The sequence below is a fragment of the Pollachius pollachius genome (genome assembly GCF_949987615.1).
Source record: "Pollachius pollachius genome assembly, chromosome: 14".
Lineage (NCBI taxonomy): Eukaryota > Metazoa > Chordata > Actinopteri > Gadiformes > Gadidae > Pollachius > Pollachius pollachius.
The window spans coordinates 1634594-1658065 of record NC_136947.1 but is presented as its reverse complement, the minus strand read 5'-3'; the positions used below and the strand labels follow the sequence as shown (position 1 = coordinate 1658065).

Below are 23472 nucleotides of genomic sequence, written 5' to 3'. Positions count from 1 at the left end.
ATTTACACATGCTTCGTGTTGACTTTGCATCTTTATTTGCATAGGCTACTGCACGGCACCGATACTGACGTTCTAATTATGTCCTTCAGCCACAGGTTTACCTTCACAATCAGCCCGACAGGCGTAGCCGAGCCTGTCTTGAAGCTCGAGCTTTGTGGGGCAGGAGCTGTAAATATGTAGAGACAAGTCTGGATTTGCCCCGTCTTTGAATACCTTTTTGTGGATCTTTTTTTTTTGCTTTTTTTGCTTTTTTTTTGCTTTCAGTCTGCTGGAGTGAAAACAGAAATAAACTCGGGCGACAAATAAAAAAAACTTTATTTAACATTGTAAAGCCTATGTCAGTTTCCACAGATTCATGTTGATGATTTAACTCGTTAACTATTTCACATCATTATATAAGCAACTGGGTATCCCCATCAATTTGATGATCCACCATTGGCCTAATTCTTGTCCACTTCTTGAAGCAACATCTCTGGTTCATCGCAGTCGTGGAAACAGGGACGTCAAGTCATTGTTTGTGACGCCTGTGCTGTGAAACCGGCTTGCAATGAGTCAGAGAGACATGCAGGATAAGCTGTTGTGCGACTGTTCACCAGGCCCGGGACCACACCCAGTCCCCTGGTGGAGCCTACCTGGAGGGAGACAGTCATTAAGAGATCGCATGTGGTTCATGTTCTCCTGCTGCGGCAACTAGGTAAAAAAACAAACACATTTTACAGTACTAGATATTCATTTGGAACCAGCTTTATTTTTCTTGACCGTCTATGGATATGTGCTTATTTTGTCTTGAACGATTGTACAGTTTTGGGTAAGCGCAGAGAAGATTGTTTTGGGGAATCTCGGGATGATGAGCGTTCGATTTGTTAGGAGATACACTGATGCGTGCGCAGCAACGTGTGTTTTCCTTAGGGAAGAGAATGGCTTAGCGACGAAGCTGTTTTTATGAGTGATACTATCACAAAATGTACGAGAACAAACACTAGTCAGGACATTAGTCTGATTTAATCGGAGAGGTAAAATGTCATCCGTTTCGTAGAATGTCGGCTAAGTTGCTCTTAGTTTCCCTTGCCCACATTGTCAATCCTGTACCTTTGTTGACATCCACTTGAGACTTTTTTTTTAATGATTGAGTGTAATTTCAAATAATGTATGGACCTTCTGACTTGGTAAAACCTTTATTGATGTGGCCATGAACCCGTTTTCATGGGCCAACCAATCTACTTCCCTCTGTTTTCTGATGACTTCTGACTGTTTACTTGATAAACAGGTATTTGTGAAGGTGTTTAATATGGAACAGTGTATGAGGAAGCCAGAGGTCAGAAAAACTGCCAAACCACCGCCAGTGAGTGGACTCTATCTTTTGTTCTCGGCCAGTTTGATTTAAAGAAGTGGACCTGATTATGCATTTCAATGTATCTTGTGTGATAATTAGAATATGGCCATGCGGAAGTGCTCTTTTAAACGCAAAAGTTGTGTGATCGTTTCATCATTTCTGACGTGTTCTCTTATCCTCCCCATTAGCCAAAACCAACCCTAAAGCCCAGTAAGGTACAGTAATAATAACCACAACACATCAATCATATCAGAGTAATGCGTTCCTGTGATCCAGAAGTTATCAGAATCCCATCCAACAACACAAAACAAACCGCAAAGCTCCCGTCTTTAATTCATCTAAATATCTTCCACGAGGGAAACATTGGAGCGCCCGTGTCTCTAGTGCTGTGTGATGGAGATGGGATGGGCTGTGTGTGTGTGTGTGTGTGTGTGTGTGTGTGTGTGTGGGGGGGGGTTGTAAAGGTTCTCTAATGTGTTGGTTCACCACCCCACCCTGCAGGATGCTCCCGCGGCGTCCCCACCAGAGCTGGGCAGGACCCAGCAGCTCATCAGGAGGATTGAGATGGCCAAGGAGCAGGTGTGTGTGTGTGTGTGTGTGTGTGTGCGTGCGTGCGTGCGCGTGGACATCTTGTTGTGTAGAGCATCGGGAGAATCTATTTTTCAACGCTGAGCTGATCTTCGCATGCTCCGTGATGGATACAATCAGTGCTTCCCAATCACCCATTCAGACACACGGTTCTGCCCTCTTTCTGTGTCTGAAAAGACACAAACATATTTGCCCCCGTCAAATATCGACCTATCATGTGGTAGTGGCCTCAGAGGTGGGGTTAGGTGGAGTTAGGGCTATGGCATGCACGCATTTTAAGGATTGCCTATTGTGATGCCGATGGTCAGCGAGGGCGTTACTGCTGGGTGTTCTTCTTGGGTGTGTGTGAAGGACAACACGTTGTCAGTGATGGTATTTATAGGGTGCTCTCTGTCAGGGTGCCCTAATTCATGTTCATAGACATCATAAGTCAGTGTTCTGCGTCTGCTGCTAGTCGAGGCACGTAAGTGGGTGCTACTCCATAACTAACGGTAACTAACTACTGTGGAAAGGACATGAGTAAAACACACAATTTCTCTCTGTCAATAACAGTATTTTTTAACCTATTCGCATTCTCATCCCTTTATTTCCCTTCTGAGATTAATAAAGTATAAACTTTTATGACATACAAATAATACCTTGTTCTATAAAACTAAAAACATGGCTCCTTGCATCCTTCTACCAGGGTAGCGGAAACCCGGTGCAGGCAGAGACCAGAGGAAGTCGTGTGGCTCCACCCCGACGGGCTGAGAGGGTACGAAACACACTCAAACTCTCAATCACAATACGACTCAAGTATTGTGAGTCGTCGTTATTGTTCATTTTTAGCTGCGTTTTTCAGTTTCAATACAAGTTGTGAAGGATGATCTGTCCATAGGGGTGGGATGAAGAACGCTTATGAAAATGGCCCACATTCACACATAAACACTTACAGCAGACACACACACACACACACACACACACACACACACACACCGCACACACACACACACACACGTCAATTTGAAGTCAAATCAATTTAAATTCAAGTAAATTTGAGTTGCATAGCCCTTTGTTCCAGTTACAATCTCAAAGGGCACAACAAATGTCGCACTTCTCAGTGTGTGAGCAACATACTTATCTGCCATCTCTCTGTGCATCTTCTCAGGAAGCTAAGATAACCGGCAAAACAGACCAAGCCCCCACAGACGACTCAAAACCGGTATAAAAACAGGGTTCCTTTGGTGCTTGTCTTCCCGTGAACCCTCTCCTCCCTCCATAGCTTCCCTTTAGTTTGATATGTTATTATTTGTTGTTGTTTTTTTTTGTTGTCTCTTTCATAAATTCCAGAGATCCCAACTCGGAGCATTTCAAAAGAGCCAGAAGGAGAAGACTCCTGCCTTTACAGTAAGCCTCTCCCTCCGTCCAACACAACATCTGTTTTTCATGTGTTCCCATAGCAATAATCATCCCCAGATGGTCAGGGGGGGGGAGTCATTGAGTGTCTGTGGTGGTCTGCTTTGCTCAGAGCACCGTGGGTAAGAATGCTGAGACCCAAGATAAAGCCCAAGATGGCCCCTCCATGAAGAGTGGAAAGCAGGTACGTCTGTTTGTTTTGGTGTTTTTGTCAACGTGCATGTTTCCGAATAAGAAATGTTATTTCAAGGGGGTGATGTCATGCTTTTTTCGACCTCTCCCATTGCTTTAGACTGTTATGTAACGTTCGTTATACAACAGTTATTTGCGCTGAAACGTTACTTCCGTAACAGTGTGACGTCGGACTGTGCAGTGGGCGGTGCTGATTTGCAGAAGCCACGCCTCCCGGATACCCGCAATGTTTACAACTTCTCATGGGTGTGAATTTGCCGACGCACGCGTAAAGCGTTCGACCAATCACAGCAGACTGGGCTACTCGGGATGGGGGCCTCAAAGCGACATGATACAAAACAGAACGTTTTTGAAACATGCTGAAATTGGTTTGGCAGAAAGGAAGTCTGAGAATAATAATGGGTACAAAAACAGTTTTCCATGTCGCAGATACATACTTAAAATATACTTCTCTGTTTTACTTTTTTAGGATATTTATTCACTGCAACACACACACACAGACACACGCACACGCACGCTATTCGTTAGAAAACCGGAAGTTGTGTAGTAGCGGTAAGATGTAGCTGTTGGTAGAAAAAAAGGCGTGTTTGTGTTTGTGTTTTTGTGTGTGTTTGATCTGCTTTTATGATTCACAGAGTTCCTTTATGGAAACATTGAAGGGTTTTCACGTAGAGCTATCTATGAAGGTACAGAGCCATTTCTGATGATCTGAAAAGCGTTAGAAGCTACTGGTGGTGGACCCTCTTTGAACCAACCACTTGCTATTCGCATTGGGTTTCCACTTTGTTTCTAAGCCGTCAGCCCTTTAGTCGATTAAAGAGGAACCATCACGCTCAGCTATATTCAAAAATAATAAATGTCAATGATATAAGAGAGTGCTGCTCATTGGATGGGGGTTGGAGTCCGCTTTGGTCCGACCAGGAACAAAGATTTGAATTTTCCAGAATATCTGCAATTATTTCCCTGTGGTGCTCTTGAGTTGATATAGCCGAGCGCGAAGGTTCGCCTCCAAGCCACTAACTGCTCTGTAAGCGGACAGTGGGGGTTGTGGCCGAAAGGTTCTCGGATCCATCCCCTAGTCCACGGCGTACCTATGGGAATCCTTGAGGGGGGGACCTAACCCCCTCAAGGATCTGCTCACTCAGGTCATATGGACCTATTTTCACTGGTGGTTGCAGGATGCTAAAATGACTAGTACTCAGTATGGTAGAACTCAATGGGTGGATAAGTGTGGTGAGATAACACAGAATTCTTCTGGAACTTATTAGTATTCCAGCGACGAAGAAACATTATCAGAAGAGGAGCAGTCTTCTGAGAGCCACAAGCCTGAGAAGCGCACAGATCCCAAGCCTGTAGGTATTTGGTTGCTTGCATGTGAATTATTGTCTTTTTATTTTTTGCAATCCAAGAACCATGCAGATAGAAAGTGCGGCTTAAGTAGACAGGAGCCGAGACTTCAGAGAGCTAACTGAAACAAAGTCTCTCGACGTGCACACACACAAACACATGGCGGTTCTACACGGGGGCCAACGGGGGCCAGTGCCCCTGTAGACATGTCCCTAACACCCCCCCCCCCCCCCCCCCCCCCCCCCCAAAAAATAAAACGCAAACGATTTCATTTCATAAGTGACTCTCACTGATGATATTAAGTTTGTAAATGTCTGGTCTCGATATATTTAGAAACATACTCATATCCAAGCAAACTCATCGAAGCAGAAGCGAGTACCCATATGTCAGTATCCTTGCTAGGTCTAGGCTACACAATGTTGTGATGTTAACCACGTTCATCCGTTTTGGCTGCCGCATTGGGAAACAAATACATTTGAGTAAAGAGTAGAAGGCTATCTGCCCATGTTATGAGGGAGGGATGGTTATGCAACGAAATCGAATGCATGCCCCTACGTTTCCTTTCTTTTATCTATCGTGAAGCTATCACGAAATGAGGAAAGAACAGTACATCAGGGAGGTTTTCTTTGAGCTCTTTAGAATGTGCAAGATTGCTGTAACCCTGCCTGTAAGAACAGCTTCTTTGGAACACTGTTTCTCCACACTGAAACTGATCAAATAAATAGGAAATGGCAAATTTCTGTGCACTTCGTTGTACCCTGGAATTCTTTTTCACATTGACACACTGTTTGCTGTACCCTGTACTGTATTTTTTATTTTTTATTTTTTATGGCCCTACCTCTCTTGCACGGTCATACAAAACAAATGTTTATATGATTTTCATGATTTAGGGCATAAGCTCCATCAATTTAAGATAGTTTGACAGAAAAAAACAGTTTGGGGAAGTTATAAACTCTAAAAGAATTTAATATTTGATGATTGTAAATTAAAATAAAGTTTAGAATCTTTTAAATATAATTTTTTGCCCTTTTTTTTGTGCCCCTCTGGTTAAACACTAGAAAAATATGTCTAGAACCGGCACTGCATCCAATATAGATTTTCGTCAAAGTCTGGGAATAAGAATCATGACTTTTATTTTGTTTTCTTCACAACAAGGAAAAAGGAAATATCCTGTCTGGCATATTCCGTAAAAAAACTAAAGACATCTCACCATCTCCCTCATTAACGGTAACCAATGCTTTGTTCCGTATGATCTACTCTTCTCTATTGATAATGTCGCTTTCTCTGTCTCTCTTTCTTTCTTCCTTTCCTTTGTTCTTCACTCTCCTCTTCTTACTGCAGTGACACCCAAATTCCCCGTCCCATCTCCTGTAATCTATTGTACTTTTAACCAATCAATCTAAAATGCTTTTTTCTTCTCTTCTTTGCCAGGTCAGTGCAGCAGATGCAGAGCCTGTTGACGAGGACAACGTCTCCCCTGTAGGTTCCACCGGTGTTGGGGGAATGCATGCGTTGCAGCGCTACATTGCATTGCAGTGATTTCATGTATTTTGCTCCGGTGACCTCTGATGGGTCAATAATGACGGATTTTACCGTTGCAGGAAAATCTTGGTGTTGCCAAGGGGGTTTCGGAGAGCAATGACAGTCTGTCCGAAAGCAACCCGAAGGTGAGCCTGAGACGCAACAGAAAGGTTAAAGGTGACATATTATACCACAAGGTGTGAGTGGGATTAGCCGTTACAAGCTGTTTTGAAAATATGCCTCTTCCGACATCACAAGTGGGCGTGTCCACCTGGATGTGTGCTGGATAGATCAGTCTACCAGCCTCCCCAGTGGACTGTAGCAAACGTTGCTCATCTATCCTTCATTCACATGTTGACACGCCCACTTGTGATGTCAGAAGAGGCTGATTTTCAAAACGGCTTGTAACGGCTAATCACACTCACACCCGGAGGTATAATATGCATTTTTACATCGTAAATAATGAGAGTTTAAATTTTACCGTACTATATACAATAGTCCTTTAAGTATATACAAGTGCCTTCTATACTGGAGGCACTTGCCGTTGTGTAACGGATGTTGTGCGAGTGATAAAAGCAGTTTGTCGTCGACAGATAAAGGAAAGGAAGGGCATTTTCGGTGGAATCCTCCGGAAGTCCCCGAAGCCATTAGACGCACAGGTGCGTGTGTGTGTGTGTGCGTGTGTGTGTGTGTGTGTGTGTGTGTGTGTGTGTGTGTGCGCGTGTGCGTGTGTGTGTACATGAAAAAACAATACCTTCTATATATTCTATGCATTCTATTTAATTGCGTAACATGGAATTGCAGGTATGTGGGATTTTATTCCTAACATAGACAGATTTACAATGATGGAAAAAAATAATATAGATAAATGAACATGAATAGATCATAAATGTTAACAAAAAATGTAACAATTAGTTATACTTGTGTGTAAATGTCTGGCTGGCCCTGTTTGCTCCACCACTTCATGGGTCTGTATCGATGTTTTACTGTTTGCATACAAGGTGGCACACAAAAGGTCTCAATCGATAAAAAAAGTCAAAAGTCAAAGGTTGGGAACCAGTGCTATCGATCATATCCCAAACTCCCTAAGACATTAAAATGCTTATTCTGGCTTGTCAAAGATAAGATAAGATAAGATGGTAACAGATGGTTCTATGATCACTTCACTTGTAAGGACCTTGACTCTAGTGCTGGTCTGAAACATTGCAGGACACGCAGTCTCTCTCCAGCGAGCTTTCAGCCAGCAATGACAGTCTGTCTGAGACCGCCAAGACCACTAAGGTAAGACCGTCCACATTCTACAGTCCCTCTATCTAATGTATGTGTCCTTTCTACCGACAAACAGAGTGGCTGGTTTGGTTGGTAGTTCCTCCTTTACAAACAAGGGCCAAGTTCACAAGGGCTAAGATATAGTCTGCACCTTGTCAACATGGTTAACCAAAAGCTGTGTTTATTCTGACAGGAAGTAGGAGGGTAGAAGCGTACCGTTGTTGCCTCACTGTTTCCTCTGAGATATGAATCAGGCTCCGCCCTGTGAGTCCTTATCAATTGATAATGGCTCTCTGTGTTCCAGGACAAAGGAAGCATTTTCAGTGGGATGTTCAAAAAGGACCCTAAGCTGTTGTCTGACAGCGGCCAGCCACAACATGGGGTAACGTACCGTTTGTCACAATGCACTGAAGACAGCTGTTCCTTTTTAGCATGCAATCAAGCGAGTTAAGTTCCAAAACTAAGAGTTGGAGATGAGAGAGATATGCCAGCTGTGGAAGAACTTCATTCATGGCTTCTTGTGGGAACTCTGTGTGTGTGTGTGTGTGTGTGTGTGTGTGTGTGTGTGTGTGTGTGTGTGTGTGTGTGTGTGTGTGTGTGTGTGTGTGTGTGTGTGTGTGTGTGTGTGTGTGTGTGTGTGTGTGTGTTCATTTTCCAGGAGGAACACTCGCTCCAGGGTAAACTCTCGGGCAGCTGTGACAGTCTGTCAGAAAACAAGGTAAGTGTAAAAGTCTCCCCTGCATGTTGGCCGAGGAAACCCCTTAACACGCCTTCTACAGTGACCCCTCCCTGTTCCAAGTGGACATCATGAGGGTGATTTGCTGATGACTAACAGAAATCAATTTATTACTTAGAGACAAATTGACTCATACATGCCCCGAATATGAGCATGCCTAGTGCGTTCTACGTTCCTTCTTTAAGGTTAGGGTTGTGATCATTTTGTTTATTTTGAACACTGATGTGCACTGGCCTGTGTGGTATTGGTCTGCGTGTCCTGCAGTGGTTGCCATAAGGAGGAACTACACAAATCCCTCCCCTCCCTAACAACGCTTTGTTTTCCTTCAAGCTACATCCCTTTTTTGGTGACAGTTCTGTATTATTGTGTTCCCAGGAGAAAGGCAACCTCTTCAGTGGACTCCTCAAAAAGATTCCCAAAGCGCAGAGGGACAGCCAGGTAGGAAGTCACACCCACATGAGACACACCGGCCATGTCTGTCTCAGATACATATACATTCAGGGCATTTAGCAGACGTTTTTTTTATCCAAAGCGACTTACAATATGTGCATTTGTCAGAAGAAAGAGAAACGACAATATGTATTCGGTACAGTAAGGATGTTCATAGAAACAAGTGCCAAGCACTAACAATTGCTAGATTAAGCCATTCCCCGTTTACAACAAAGAATGAAGCAAGAGCTGAGCAACTCCCTGTTGAGGAAGGGCCGGGTCCTGCAGATGTTGTAAAGAGGAAATCTGTAGGATGGGATGATGGTGGGGCAGTACCGCACCGACGGGCCTCACGGTTGGTGATGGAGATACCGCAATGTCCTCGGCAGTGACCAATAAGTCCATGTGAGGGCAGTCTTTCCCTGGCACAAGAAGGAGCTGAGTCATGTCGAGGCTTCAGGTGATCGGCGCTCGTCCAAGTGCTGATGTCTGCCAGACATTCTGAGATGCGTGTCACAATCAGGGTGCTTTCAGGGGAGGGAAATAGTTTAGTGTCGTCAGCCTAGCAGTCTGCTCACCACTCTCCAAAGATGACCTAATCATATCTAGTTTTGAATCATACCTTTTTTTTTACCCCATTTAGTGTATGGTGTGGGTTGAGAATGTACATCAATTTATTAACTCTTAATGATTAAAAGCATTACTTGCGTACCCGTTTATAGAAGCCGTCTCACAAATGTAATTCACCAAAAAAGGGGAATTAAAGTGAGTGGGTTCATCTTTGTTTCCTTTTCTGTCTGAGTGGTGTTTTTTTATAAGGGAAGTGTGGCTTCATTGGAATTGTTTACTTCCCATTTCAGGAAGATCTGTCCGGGCAGGGAGAGCTGTCCACCAGCAATGAAAAACCCAAGGTGAGTTCATGTCTCTGTGCAAACGTTGATAAAGTTATTAATTGTAATTATTTTTGCTGAGCTATAAACTAATGGGGATTGTGCCCTCAGTAGTGTCCTATATCCTGAACTATAAAAACATTTTAAAATGAATGGTCACCACCTGCTTAATGTACTTCAGGAGAAAGGAGGTGCTTTCAGTGGAATGTTCAAGAGATCGATTAAACGTGTAAGTATTCAAAATAGGTCAAGTTTTAATGCTAATCTACGGTTACAAATTTGTCATATAAACATTGGGATTCCTTCCCAAATCATTTGTTTCTTAGGACGAACAGTCTCTGAATGAGCTGGCGGCAAGCAATGAAGGTCTATCGGAAAATACCATGGTAAAACGTTTCTCTCAAGGTGTCTATTGTAATTATTTGCATTATTGTGTTGCAGGGTAACCAAGCAGTGGTTGCGATAATGTCTGTATATTTGACGTTTAAATTGGGCAACATCCACTGCTTCCTGTTTCAGGGGAATCTCGACGGGCAGAAGGAGCTTTCAGAGAGCAACGACAGCCTGTCTGACACCAAAAACACAAAGGTGGGTTCTGTCATTTCGGGAATATCCTTGGATGACAACTTACTCGTGACTGGTGCAGCGACATTAAACTGGTTTGAGTTTCCGTCAGCTGCTGTTTGAGCGTCTGCTGGGAATCATGAAGGAATCTTGTTCAGAAACGTTTCCTCCATGATGAAACAGAGTGCCTTCCTTGGCCTGGTTTTGTCAGCATTGTGAAATCAAGTGAGGAAGTTAAATTAAGCTATTCCGAAAAGTGGCAACCTCAACCAGAATATTTAATACATATATTCTTTATTTAGGACTATTTTACAATGAGGCCCTGGGGATATCATAACATATAACAGATAAATAAGTAACAAATAAAAGATAATCTGATTAATTAAAAATTAATAACCAGAATGATTACAGTTTTATAAATAATGTATGTTGAAATAAAATACAATAAAAAAAATAACATTACAATTACACACATATTAGACATTACAGCTGTACGTTTTTGTCGTGACTACAGTTTAGGCGAACTACTCCTTGTTTTAAAGTGGAATTTAAATTGTAGAGTGAGTTCATGTCTTAATTATTTGTGCACGTGTGTAATCATTTGTGTTGTAGGAGAAAGGTAAACCCTTCAGTGGAATGTTCCGGAAACCTAACCAGAGCGAACCGGTAGGCACTACTCAACCGGAGGAGGTAAAAGGGTCTACTTCTGTCACATTATTGTCTATTAAACCGATACCAAGATAACAATGAATTTGCTTGTACAATAGTCTTATGGTCTATCGTTTCAACAGTTTGAGCCTCATTGATACTTACCCATCAGAAAAAACTGCCAAAAACCTTTGCTTGGGTCTAACTTATTGATGATGTGTTTATGTGTAGGATAAACAGTCACCAAACACTGATCTCCTGGCTAGCAACGAGAGCTTATCAGAGACCAAGGTCAGTCAAGAGAAGGAACCAAATGCCTGACAATTGCATGACAATTTTTATTCTATACAGACATAGCTACTCAATTAGCATGTTTCCTGTATTTGTCTATCAGGAAAAGGGAGCTTTGTTTGGTGTTATTCTCAAGAAGACTCCCAAAGCCACCGTAGACGCCACAGAGGTGAGTCTTTATGCTCCAATGCTGTGAAAAGTCTAAACTTTAAAGGGGTGATATCCCCAGGTGTCAGTGTGATAAGCTATTACAAGCCGTTTTGAAAATCTGCCTTTTCCTGTGTTTTTGTGACGTCACAAGTGGTATTGTCCACCTAGATGTGTGCTGGATAAATGGCAAATGGCAAATGTTGCTTATCTATTCATCAAACATCCCAGCTGAAACTCCCACTTGTGATGTCACTAAAACTGGAAATGGCAGATCTTTAAACGGCTCGTGGTGGATCACACTCACACCTGGCGGCACGATATCACCCCTTTAAACATTTCTTTCATTGTTTATCTATAATGGGGCCTTTTAGGACAAAGAGGTCGACAAGAAACTCCCGGTCAGCCATGACAATCTCTCTGAGGGTAACACTGTAAAGGTGAGTTGTGTTCAGAGGTCATCTAGATTAGCTTTGACAACATTCCACTTAAATCTCACATATTATTAAAGGCTCATTGTTCAAGAAAACACAAATCTTAATGGTGAGTTTACACCTTTTTGTTCACCAGGAGAAACACATCTTTGGCGGTATCTTTAAGAAGCCCCAGAACACAACGCAAGAGGACAGCTCCGATAACGAGGTAATGAGGAGGGAACTGTTCAAGAAAACACTGTTATGTGGTTTTAAAAACAAGCCTGGAACACTTTATAATACCGCTCAGTCAAAAGTCATTTATAAGCCTTTAGTTCTTTAGGTAGTCATTAACTAAACATTAAATTTGTGGATTAATAATCAGTGCTAGCTACCAGTCTATCCAGTGGACCATACCAACGATGAATGATAGATCAGCCTATTGGGCTGATCCATCCATCATACATCTGGAAAGACAATCTGGGTAGATTTTGACATGGCTTGTAAAAGCTAATCAACACCTGGTAAAATAGGGTGCCTTTAACATAGCACTTATTAACCATCTACAAATGTATCGTGATGTTTTGTTAATGTTGAATGAATCACAATCTAAAGGCTTATAGATGAGTTATGATGGAACGTTATTATAAAGTGTTACCAAAAACCAGTTGTATGAATCAACTTTGATTGAGATGAATAAGAGATTAATTTGTGCTTCAAATTCAGGAGTCAAACCCACCCGAAGAAGACTTCTCGGCTATCTTCAAAGATCTCTCTGAGACAACAACTCAGAAGGTACTTTGATACACTGTTAAACAATGTACAACATTTGTTATCTCTGAATTATGGTCATTGTTGGGAGACCATTGATATGAGACAATTAACAGTCGATGTACAGTATGTATGACATTTTCCCCATTAAGAAGGACATTCTTTCTGATGTTCAACACCAACTCAATTGATAAGGAAAACTGATGGTTTACCACAAAATGTAAACCATCAGAAAAACAAATGCCATGTCCCCTACTAGCATGCAAGCTACTTCGTTAGTATTTCCCAGGAGCGTACCTATGTTCCCCGGGTCCTATGTTCCTCGCTTTGTATGTGACCGGGGAACATAGGACCCTGTGAGCAAATCTTTTTTTCGTAGGATGGTAGGGGCAAGTACCGCCTTTTTCGTCTCTGATTCGCCTGTGTTTGGTTAGAATGGCTCTCCTCCGATTGGTTTATGGTTAGGGTTAGGTTTAGGGTTAACCCTCCCCCTAACCCTAACTCTAACCCTAACCATAACCCTAAACCGACCCTAACCCTTTGCACCCGGGGAACATAGGGCCTGGGGAACATAGGGATGACCCCTACTTCCCCTGCTAGCATGCAAGCTGCTTCATTAGCATGCCCCCTGCTAGCATGGAAGCTGCTTCATTAGCATGCCCCCTGTCTTTGTCCACCAGGAGAAGGGAGGGCTGTTTGGTGGGTTTCTCAAGAAGACCCCCAGAGCCGCCGGCGACGACACAGAGGTGGGGTTGTGGGTTCCAACGCCGGGTCGAATTCTAAACTCTAAACTCCACACGTTGCTTATTTCTGCTGTGTATCCATCAGGAGAAAGACAGCGATAAGGAAATCACCGCCAGCAATGACAGTCTGTCTGAGGGGAACCCTGCAAAGGTGAATTGGGGAACTGTAGAGGTGTTCTAGAATAGTGCAGCTTTAAAAAACAAAAGTGCAAAACTGACCACTCAACAAACTCCCTTCGATGGTTTTAAAAGGTCACAGTTCATGAAATCAAAAATCGTAACGGTTAGTTTTCCCTTGGTGGTTTATCAGGAGAAAAGCATCTTTGGCGGTATCTTTAAGAAGGCCCAAAAGCCAACACAAGAGGACGGCTCCGGTAGAGAGGTAAAGATGAGGACGCTGGTTGGAAAGACTGTATTAAGGATCCACTGTGATTGAGACGAAGATGGATGACATGAATTTGTGCTTCACATTCAGGGGTCGAACCAGCCTGAAGAAGACATCTCGGCTAGCTGTGAGAATCTCTCTGAGACCACAACTCAGAAGGTGCTTTGGGTTTAGATTTATGTTAAAAAACTAAATAAATATTTGTCATTGGTGGAGGGAAAAACTATTTATAGTTGGCAAATGTATGAAATTTGACCTATTTAAGAAGAACATTCTTTCAGATGAACATCATCAGCTCAGCTGCTAAGAAAACTGATATAACTAACCAGCAGAAATAGTAATACTAATGGTCAAAAGTTTTGATAGTGCAGCATTCTTTGTAGTCAAAAATTAAAATGTAATAATGTTGATGTTGTCATGTAGTGATGAAGTTGTGATAATAGTAATCCATTAAGTCAAACTCGTTCAGGAGAAGAAACCAGGATTTTCCGGTTTATTCAAAAGGACGGCCAGCATCGACAACCTGGACCAGGAGGTCAGTCTGGATCCGGTCCAAAGTCTCCATTACTCTGCTGCTCTGTCTCCATGTTTACCTTCTCTCCCCTCTACGTCCCTCTACTGTCTCTATCGTAGAGCAAGAGATACCATGAACCATATCCATACATTCACTTCAATAGTTAATGTAATCAAATACAATTAAACCAGAGAAAAAAAAACAATAGAGACACAGTCTGTTTTTTTTAGGGGTACCTAGCACTGATGGAAGTGGTTGTCATTCTGGTCCCCTGTCTTTCTCCACCAGGAGAAAGGAGGACTGTTTGGTGGACTTCTCAAGAAGACCCCCAAAGCCATCGGTGACGCTTCAGAGGTAAGGCTGTGTATTCCAATACAGAGGAACACACAGAGTTTAAAGAGTCTAAACTATAAACCCCACACGTTGCTTTCATTGATCCTCTTTGCCGTTTATGTTTCAGGAGAAAGATGGCGCAAAGGAAATCACCGCCAGCAATGACAGTCTGTCTGAGGGGAATGCTGCCAAGGTGAGTTCTAAACAAATTCACTGTAAAGTTTTTAAAAGGTCACTGTTGATGAAGTCACAAATCTAAACGGCTAGTTTACACCTTGTTGGTCACCAGGAGAAACACATCTTTGGCGGTATCTTTAAAAAGCCCCAGAAGCCAATGCAAGAGGACAGCTCTGATAAAGAGGTAATGAGGAGAACACTGTTTAAATGAGAACCTTAAACTACTTTTGACTTGTTGAAACTGTTCTATAAATGAAATGTGATTGAGATGATTCGGTATTCATTGCTGGTTCTAATTCAGGGGTCCAACCAGCATGAAGAAGAAAAATCATCTAGCTGTGAAAATCTCTCTGAGACCACTAATCAAAAGGTATGTAAAGAACAAAACATGTTATTTTAATCTCCTAATTATGCACAGTAATTATGTTGGCCAATTTGGAAGGTTGACCGTGTGTTTGTGTGCACCTTTGACTGGCTTAACTGGTCCCTACGTTGTGTGAACTCTGGGCGTTGGAGTTCGAAGTTGATTGTTGATTGTCTAATACGCAAAACAAAGGGTTATTGTTTTACGACGTAGTTACCTTAAACAATCACACCGTCTCTCAGGAGAAGAAAGGAGGTCTTTCCGGTTTATTCAAAAGGTCCGCCAGCATCGACAACCTGAATGACAATGAAGTGAGTATGAGTCTCATGATGTATTAGTATGTATGATGTACGAGTATGTAGTACAATGTCAGGATCGCAGAGTCGCTCACCAGCTTCCGCAAAAGACTCAAAACTCACCTGTTCAGAGTTCATCTCGACTCTGCATAGAAACCAATGCACAGCCACCATTGAATGTTGTACGTCCTGGCACTTGTACAAGGTACTTAATTGTGTAGCGTCTACAGTAGCTGCTATCATTGCTTTACACGGGGAATGGGTTAGCCTAGCGATTGTAATACTTGCACTTGGTTCTATGAACATCTTTACTGTACCGACAGCGATATATTGTTTCACTTCTTATGACAAATGTACTTATTGTAACAAATGCACTTATTGTAAGTCGCTGTGGATAAAAGCGTCTGCTAAATGCCCTAAATGTAAATGTAAATGTAGTATATTTAATACACTATTAACCAGTGTTCATCGTTACCTATTATCCTCTTTACTTTGCTCTCTTTTATTTACTATGAAATACAAGCTGAGATTTTTTTCTACTTCTCACACCCTATTTTACAAGTACACAAACCTAGTCTGATATCAGCTCTGTATATAGGGTCTAGTTTTCATAGTAACACTGTGTTTACATGTCTTCCAGGAGAAAAGTATTTTCAGTGGCATTTTTAAGAAGCCAGCAAAAGCCTTGGAAGGGTCTACAGCTGACGAGGTACACGGTCTTATCTTTAACTTCACAGGGAGAATCTCACCTCACACTGGGTGTGTGTGTGTGTGTGTGTGTGTGTGTGTGTGTGTGTGTGTGTGTGTGTGTGTGTGTGTGTGTAAAATCGATACCAGCTTTCATTCTCTCTGTGTGCAGGATATTGAAGGAAAATTATCCGTCAGTGGTGATGAACTTTCAGAAACAGCAAAGGTACCTTCCTATAATCACAAACCTTTGGGTTTGCGTTTGGCTCGATGGTTAATCATTTTTATAATATGTATTTAATATTCACACGATATGTTGCAGGAGAAAACGGGCGGGATCTCTGGCATGTTTAAACGCTCCCCCAAACCAGCTCCGCGTTCCCTGGTCGCCAAGGTAATAATAACCATAGCTTCACCTTATTCCGGCCTCTTCATTTGGTCACCTGACATGGGAAACACAAAAGGGAAGTCTGACTTTTGTCGATTTTGAACACGATTTATCTTCCGACATGCCGCTTTTTAAAAATTGTACTGCGTGATGTGAACCAAATAATGCAAACGTGCATGTGTTTTATACATCCAGTCCCTCCCCCCACCATTGTATGTTGTACCTCCTGGCACTTAAAGTACGCACCTAGTGTACGCACTTAATGTACGTTGTATTTATTCATAGTACTTAATTGTGTAGCAACTGCAGTAGTGATTGTTAGAACTTGCACTTGGTTCTACGAACATCCTCACTGTACCGACAGCGATATATATTGTTTCACTTCTTATGACAAATGTACTTATTGTAATTAGCTTTGGATAAAAGCGTCTGCTTAAGGCCCTGAATGTAAATGTTTTACAGGACCCACTCCGAGACACAAATGACCTTGGCGAGAGTGACGATGACAGTCTGACGGTGAAGGTGAGCCCTACCTGCAGACGGCCGCTGCCCAGGCCTGCGGTGTCCTCAAGCAGGGGTATCCCAGCCACCGCGACACAGTCCACCAATGAGTGTCTTTCTCTTCGTTTCATAGGATACGCAGACTTTAATTATGTCCGCCAGCAATGACAGTCTGAACGAGGTTTCCACCACAAAAGTAAGCCTTGAGTCACTTAACATGAACACTTTTTCAATGTATTATTTTTAGCAAAATCTTTCTCACAAATGTACACTGTGTGTTTTAATGTTTCCTTCCTTGGTTTGTGTGTGTGTGTGTGTGTGTGCGCGCGTGCGTGTGCGTGTGTGTGTGTGTGTGTGCGTGTGTGTGTGTGTGTGTGTGCGTGCTACCTTTTATTCAGGAGAGGATGAGAGCTTTTGGTGGGATGTTCAAAAAGGCCCCTAAACCAGTTGAGCAACAGGTAGGCACACACACACCCTTTGCATGTCCCCATAAAGAAACACTATAAAGTCTTATCACGTAATCATTATTTCACGTTATCATCATAATGGTGGAAATGTGTGGTTGCTTCTCCTTTTCAACTAGGCTTGTAAGGCCTGTGCAAAACAAATAAATGATGTATTCAAATTAAGAAACATGTGAAATGCAGTCATGTAATATTTGTTATCTAATTAAACACATTAACTTTATATATACCTAACTACCAGCTCCAAATGATCAATAGGGAAGATGTAGCTTGAGAGCAAATTCGGAAAAGTGATGCAACACTTTACTCTTTTGTTTTCAGGACGATGACGAGCCCAGACCACTAGGGGGCGGCAGAGGGCTCAAACGCAGAAAGACCATCACCAGGAAGAAACGGGTGCGCTTTCAATTATCGCCCTTCTTTCAATTAATTAAAGCTCAAATTGTTTGTACTGTACTGCCAGATATGATGGGGGTTATCACATGCCACAGCCCCTCGAATACGCAAATGAATACTGAAGTTCAAATTTTTGCTTCAGTGTTATGTAGGTCACATCTTTTATGTGCCATTGCATTTGAACTTTATTTTCGTCTTGTTTTTGTCCCTCTATTGTTTTTAAAATGATTGACTACAAGGCAAAACAATTCTTTGATTCTCCTATGGTCTCTTTCTGCCTCAGGTCGTGTCATTCAGAGTCAAACGGACTCTTCCAAGAACTGCAAAGGTATTTTTTTCCGGCCAGGTTTTGATGCTGCTAACTTGAATCGCTTACAGCTCAGAGTTTAATTTCTATAACTTTTTTTGAATTTCATTACTTTTATCTTCTTTTCACTTCAACTGTCAGATATTCACACTGAACGGCACGTTAATTAATATACCACACTGTAAGTTAGTGGTAATTGGTTTGTGTAACGCTTTTATCCGAGGAGAGTTGCACCAACAAGTGACCCAGGTAGCTCGGCGGCGGTCAGACCTCTCGCCCAACGAGAGATAGAGAGAGGCGTTTGAAATCTCACCCCCAGCCAATCAGTGCTCCTCCTCCAGGGTCTGCTGGCCTTGCTCTGACGTTCCTCTGCCCCTCCCTGTGTCCTCTAGAGCTCCGACCTGCTCCCTCTGATGGAAGAGGAGAGCGTGGAGATGAAGGAGATGACCCCCTTCCAGGTGAGCCAGAAGACCCCCCCCCCCACACACACACACACACACACACACACACACACACACACACACACACACACACACACACACACACACACACACACACACACACACACACACACACACACACACACACACACTCACTTCATAACACACGTTACTACGCAGCTGTGCTGAATACTCAAGTCTGATTGGTCACATCGGTATTCTACGGTATGTTATTTCTGGACGAAAAAAGACTGCTTTGTGTAACAGGCCACTGATTTGCACGCTACTTACAACCGTAGAATCTGATTATTTTTGTTCAGCGAAAGCAATAAAACGATTATTTGACCAATGAAATTATGTTTTATTGTTATATTTTGTGGCAAAAGGATGGATAATGTACAGTGAGCTGGTCATTATCATCATCATCATCATTAGAAAAACCTTGAGGTGTCATTTAAGTCCTTTCTCACCCTTTTTGGGTATTATTTTAATGATAATGACTGGTGTGCATTATCCCTAACATATGTGCCGCTTAAAAAGTTTTTTGTGTCTGTGTTTAACAGGAGGGCTCAGTAGAGATCCAAAATGTGGAGATGGCAGCCTACCCCACTCAGGAAAACAACCGCGATGCTGAGGTGTGTGTGTGTGTTTGTGTTTGGGTATGTGTGTATATGTGTGTACTATACTTGATTTTTCTCTGTGTCCGTTCTTAAACCGGGAAATGTGTTTCATTCTCAGGAGAGCGATGAACTGATGGAGTGGTGGAACGGGGTTGTAGGTGCGACGGTGAAAGCTTTCTACAATATGTATCGTGTATTATGGAGTGTACCAGCGGGTTTTCATCTCTTCTGTCTGTTGACCATTACTTTGATTTGTGGGTTGCCAGGTTGGGCAGAATGGAACGAGACATCGAACTTTCAGGAGGAAGATGAGGAACGGTGAGTAGATTATACTCTGAAGCGTCTCTTTCTCCACTTGTATCGAACATGAAAACAATTATTTATATTCATAAGGTCAAAGTGTTTACCCTGATGGGTCTGAAATCTAGGCTGGCTCAATAACAGAGGACGTTTTAGTCAACCAGCACAGATATTCTCTCAGAGCATTTCCCTTGCTAATAAATGACGGGATTTCAACCCAATGACACTCAAATGACAGCTCTGAATATCTCACCTACACCTTTCTAAACTTGAACCTCTTTCTTCTCTCGCCACTCTCTCTCTCCCCTCTCTCTCTTTATGTCTGTCTGTGTCTCTTTCTCTGTCTCTCCCCCTCTCTCTCTCCCTCTCTCTGTCTCTCTCTCTCTCTCTCTCCCTCTCTACTCCTTTTTTATCTGTCTCTCTCTCTCTCTCTACTCTCCTCTTTCCTCTCTCTCTTCTCTCTCTCGCTCTCCCTCTCTACTCCTTTTTTATCTGTCTCTCTCTCTCTCTCTACTCTCCTCTTTCCTCTCTCTCTTCTCTCTCTCGCTCTATCTCTCTCTCTCTACTCTCCTCTTTTCTCTCTCTCTCTCTCTCTCTCTCTCTCTCTCTCTACTCTCCTCTTTCCTCTCTCTCTCTCTCTCTCTCTCTCTCTCTCTACTCTCCTCTTTTCTCTCTCTCTCTATCTCTCTCTCTCTACTCTCCTCTTTTCTCTCTCTCTCTACTCTCCTCTTTTCTCTCTCTCTCTCTCTCTCTCTCTCTCTCTCTCTCCCCCCCCCCCCCCCCCCCCCCTCCCTCTCCAGGGCGGTGGAGCAGGCGGCCGACCGTCTGTTCATGGCCGCCCGGCTGTTCGTGCGTATCTTCAACCAGCGGGGGGCGTCGCTGCAGCAGCGCATCCTGGAGCTGCTGGCCCAGGCGGACGCCGCCGACCAGTTCCACAAGCGCACCGTGTCGGCCGCGGTGGGCGGGGGCGTGGCCAGCGTGGCGGGCAGCGTGGCCACCATCACCGGCCTCATCCTGGCGCCGTTCACCTTCGGCGCGTCCATCATCGTGACGGCGGTGGGCATCAGCGTGGCCACGGCGGGCAGCATCGCCTCGGCGACGGCCAACATCACGGACGCCGTGCACTCCAACATGGACCGCAAGAAGGTGGAGAGGATGATCCAGGGATACCAGGACGAGATGGAGGACATCAGCGAGTGCCTGGCCTTTGTGCAGGTAAAGAGGCGGGGGGGGGAAGAGAGGAGAGAGAGACAGACAGAGAGAGAGGGGGAGGGAGAGAGAGAGAGAGAGAGATAGAGACAGACAGAGAGAGAGAGAGATAGAGAGAGAGGGAGAGAGAGAGGGGTAGGGAGAGAGAGAGAGAGAGATAGAGAGGGGGAGGGAGAGGGGCAGGGAGGGAGAGAGAGAGAGAGAGAGAGGGAGGGAGAGGGGCAGGGAGGGAGAGAGAGAGAGACGGACGGAGAGAGAGAGAGAGAGAGACAGACGGAGAGAGAGAGAGAGAGAGAGAGAGAGAGAGAGAGAGACGGAGAGAGCGACACAGCGCTTAGAGGGCAGACCAGACTAAACGATGATGGATCATTGAGTTTCGGTGCTCTTGGGATTCCTGAAATGTCAATAAAATCAATTTCTATCCATCGCCCTACTAATTTTATTAAATCAGTGACTCAATCTATACCCTACTATTCATAAAATAGCCAAAGATACAAAGAGAGCAACGTCCAGTTATTGAGAGAGAGAGAGAGAGAGAGAGAGAGAGAGAGAGAGAGAGAGAGAGAGAGAGAGAGAGAGAGAGAGAGAGAGAGAGAGAGAGAGAGAGAGAGAGAGAGAGAGAGAGAGAGAGAGAGAGAGAGAGAGAGAGAGAGAGAGAGAGAGAGAGAGAGAGATTTTCTTGTGTCTTCATCCTGCAATGACCACACTTTCTAGTGACACAACCTTCGGGGAAAAGGAGAATTATATACCACATGATTAAATACATTGAATAACTATCCTTCCCGAAAACCAAGAAGTACTTTTGTATTTTGAGAGAGCGACATTTTATAACTAGGAATATAACATGATTAGCATTAGACCATACAAACATATGGAAGGCCACTCCTCCAGTTCTAACCCCCCCCCCCCCCCCCCCCACAGGAAGGCATGGTGACCCTGCAGGAGTGGGACTTCGAGAAGTACTCCCAGAGCGCCGCCAAGAAGGCGCTGAACCACAACATCAAGCACGTCATCAAGGAGGGCGGCCGCGCCGGCAAGGCCCTGGTGATCAAGACCAACGAGCTCATCAGCACCGTGCAGGTGCTGGGCGCGGCCGGGGGCGCGGCGAAGGCGGCGCAGGCCATCAGCGTCACCACGGGCGTCATGTCGGCGCTCTTCCTGGCCCTGGACGTCTTCTTCCTGGCCAAGGACTCGCACGAGCTGCGCAAGGGCGCCAAGACCAAGTTCGCCAAGAAGATCCGGGAGGTGTGCACGGAGCTGCAGGCGGGCCTGCTGGAGCTGAACAAGGTGAAGTCGCAGCTGCAGAAGACCATGGACGGCATCGAGCTGGAGGAGGTGGAGGAGATCCTGGAGGTGGAGGAGGAGGTGGACGAGGAGGAGAGCGCCGACGAGCTGGAGTCGGACCCCGTGAAGCTGGCCCAGATGTACGAGGAGCTGGACGTCATGGAGGAGAAGCTGGACAAGAGGGCCCTGGAGGAGAAGGAGCAGAAGGAGAAGGAGGAAAGGGAGAGGGAGAAGAAGGAGAAAGAGGAGAAGGAGAAGAAGGAGAAGGAGAGGGCGCAGAGGGAGAAGAAGGAGAAAGAGGAGAAGGAGAGGGCGCAGCGGGAGAAGGAGCGGAAGGAGAAGGAGAAGGAGAAAAAGGAGAAGGCGGGAATCAAAGGAAAGGAGGACCTGGTCCCAGCAGGGCAAGGCAAGGAGGAGGAGAAGAGAGACGAGGAGGAGGAGAAGGTACAGTCAGGGAGCGGAGGGGAGCAGCAGGAGAAGAACAAGAGGGAGAAGGAGGAGGTGAACGACACAAGCAGGTCGGCGAAGGGGCCCAAAGCCCAGAGCGAGCGGGAGAGGGAGAGGGAGAGCGCGGCGGCGCCCGGCAGTCAGAAGGAGCCGCTGGGAGGGAAGGAGGCGAAGGAGGCGGAGAACAGAGCCACGACCCGGAGGGAGCACGCCCTCGGAGGGGACGCAGAGGAGAGGGCGACAGGGGATCACGGGAAGGGCAAGAGCGAGAAGAAGGAAAGGGAGGGCATCGGGAGATGGCTGGGGGGCCTGAGACGAGGGGGCGGGGAGGACGCAAAGAGCGGACCGGAAGCAAAGAGCGGACCGGAAGCAAAGAGCGCACCGGAAGCAAAGAGCGCACCGGAAGCAAAGAGCGCACCGGAAGCAAAGAGCGGACCGGATGCAAAGAGCGGACCGGAAGCAAAGAGCGCACCGGAAGCAAAGAGCGCACCGGAAGCAAAGAGCGCACCGGAAGCAAAGAGCGGACCGGATGCAAAGAGCGGACCGGAAGCAAAGAGCGCACCGGAAGCAAAGAGCGGACCGGAAGGTGAGCGTCAGGCGGAGAGGAGCGAGGAGAAGCTCAGCGTGGCGCCGAAGGAGAGCGGGGCGGAGACGGGTGGCAGCACCCACGGGAGCAGACACAGCAGCAGCACACACACCGACACACACACCGGAACACATAGCGGCACCCACACCAGACACATGAGCGGCAGCGGCACCCACGGCGGCAGCGGTGGCCGGAGCGAGAGGGACCGAGCCAGGGGCCCCGGATCGGAGGCCAGAGAGGGCCCCCCGCGGACCCGGGGTGACGGAAGCAGACGGGGGGGGGAAGACGGGGCGGGGGGGAGAGAGGGGGGAGGTGAGGCGGAGGGAGTCGGAGAGGAGCCGGGAGGAAGAGGAGTCACCGTCGCCCAGGACGACGCTGTGGCACTGTGCGCTGGATCTGGACGCGGGAGGGGGGGGCGGGGAGGGAGGGGGTAGCCAGAGGGGGAAGCGGGGGAGCCGGACCAAGAGGAGCGGGGGAGGGGGGGGGGAGGGGAGAGG

The 23472-nt window shown here is 45.2% G+C and overlaps 1 protein-coding gene across 1 annotated transcript; it reads left to right on the top strand.

Moving 5' to 3' along the window:
- Window positions 1-514: 514 nt before the first annotated feature.
- Window positions 515-23409, top strand: LOC307085661 (uncharacterized protein; the record flags this gene model as incomplete). The annotated part of the gene is made up of 52 exons (XM_079750527.1): window positions 515-694; window positions 1268-1342; window positions 1522-1548; window positions 1835-1912; window positions 2607-2675; window positions 3069-3122; window positions 3251-3307; window positions 3429-3500; window positions 4144-4194; window positions 4777-4860; window positions 6011-6082; window positions 6287-6334; window positions 6457-6522; window positions 6970-7035; window positions 7586-7657; window positions 7950-8027; window positions 8304-8363; window positions 8757-8819; window positions 9671-9721; window positions 9882-9929; window positions 10027-10086; window positions 10220-10288; window positions 10877-10930; window positions 11144-11203; window positions 11307-11372; window positions 11725-11790; window positions 11921-11992; window positions 12490-12558; window positions 13215-13280; window positions 13363-13428; window positions 13588-13659; window positions 13753-13821; window positions 14132-14197; window positions 14465-14530; window positions 14637-14702; window positions 14799-14870; window positions 14988-15056; window positions 15293-15361; window positions 15987-16055; window positions 16206-16259; window positions 16356-16427; window positions 16884-16943; window positions 17056-17118; window positions 17321-17380; window positions 17708-17782; window positions 18066-18110; window positions 18482-18547; window positions 19093-19164; window positions 19268-19307; window positions 19416-19467; window positions 20250-20664; window positions 21580-23409. The coding sequence occupies exons 2-52, from the start codon at window positions 1289-1291 to the stop codon at window positions 23407-23409; spliced, it is 5340 nt and encodes a 1779-aa protein (XP_079606653.1). The 5' UTR covers window positions 515-694; window positions 1268-1288.
- Window positions 23410-23472: the final 63 nt, after the last annotated feature.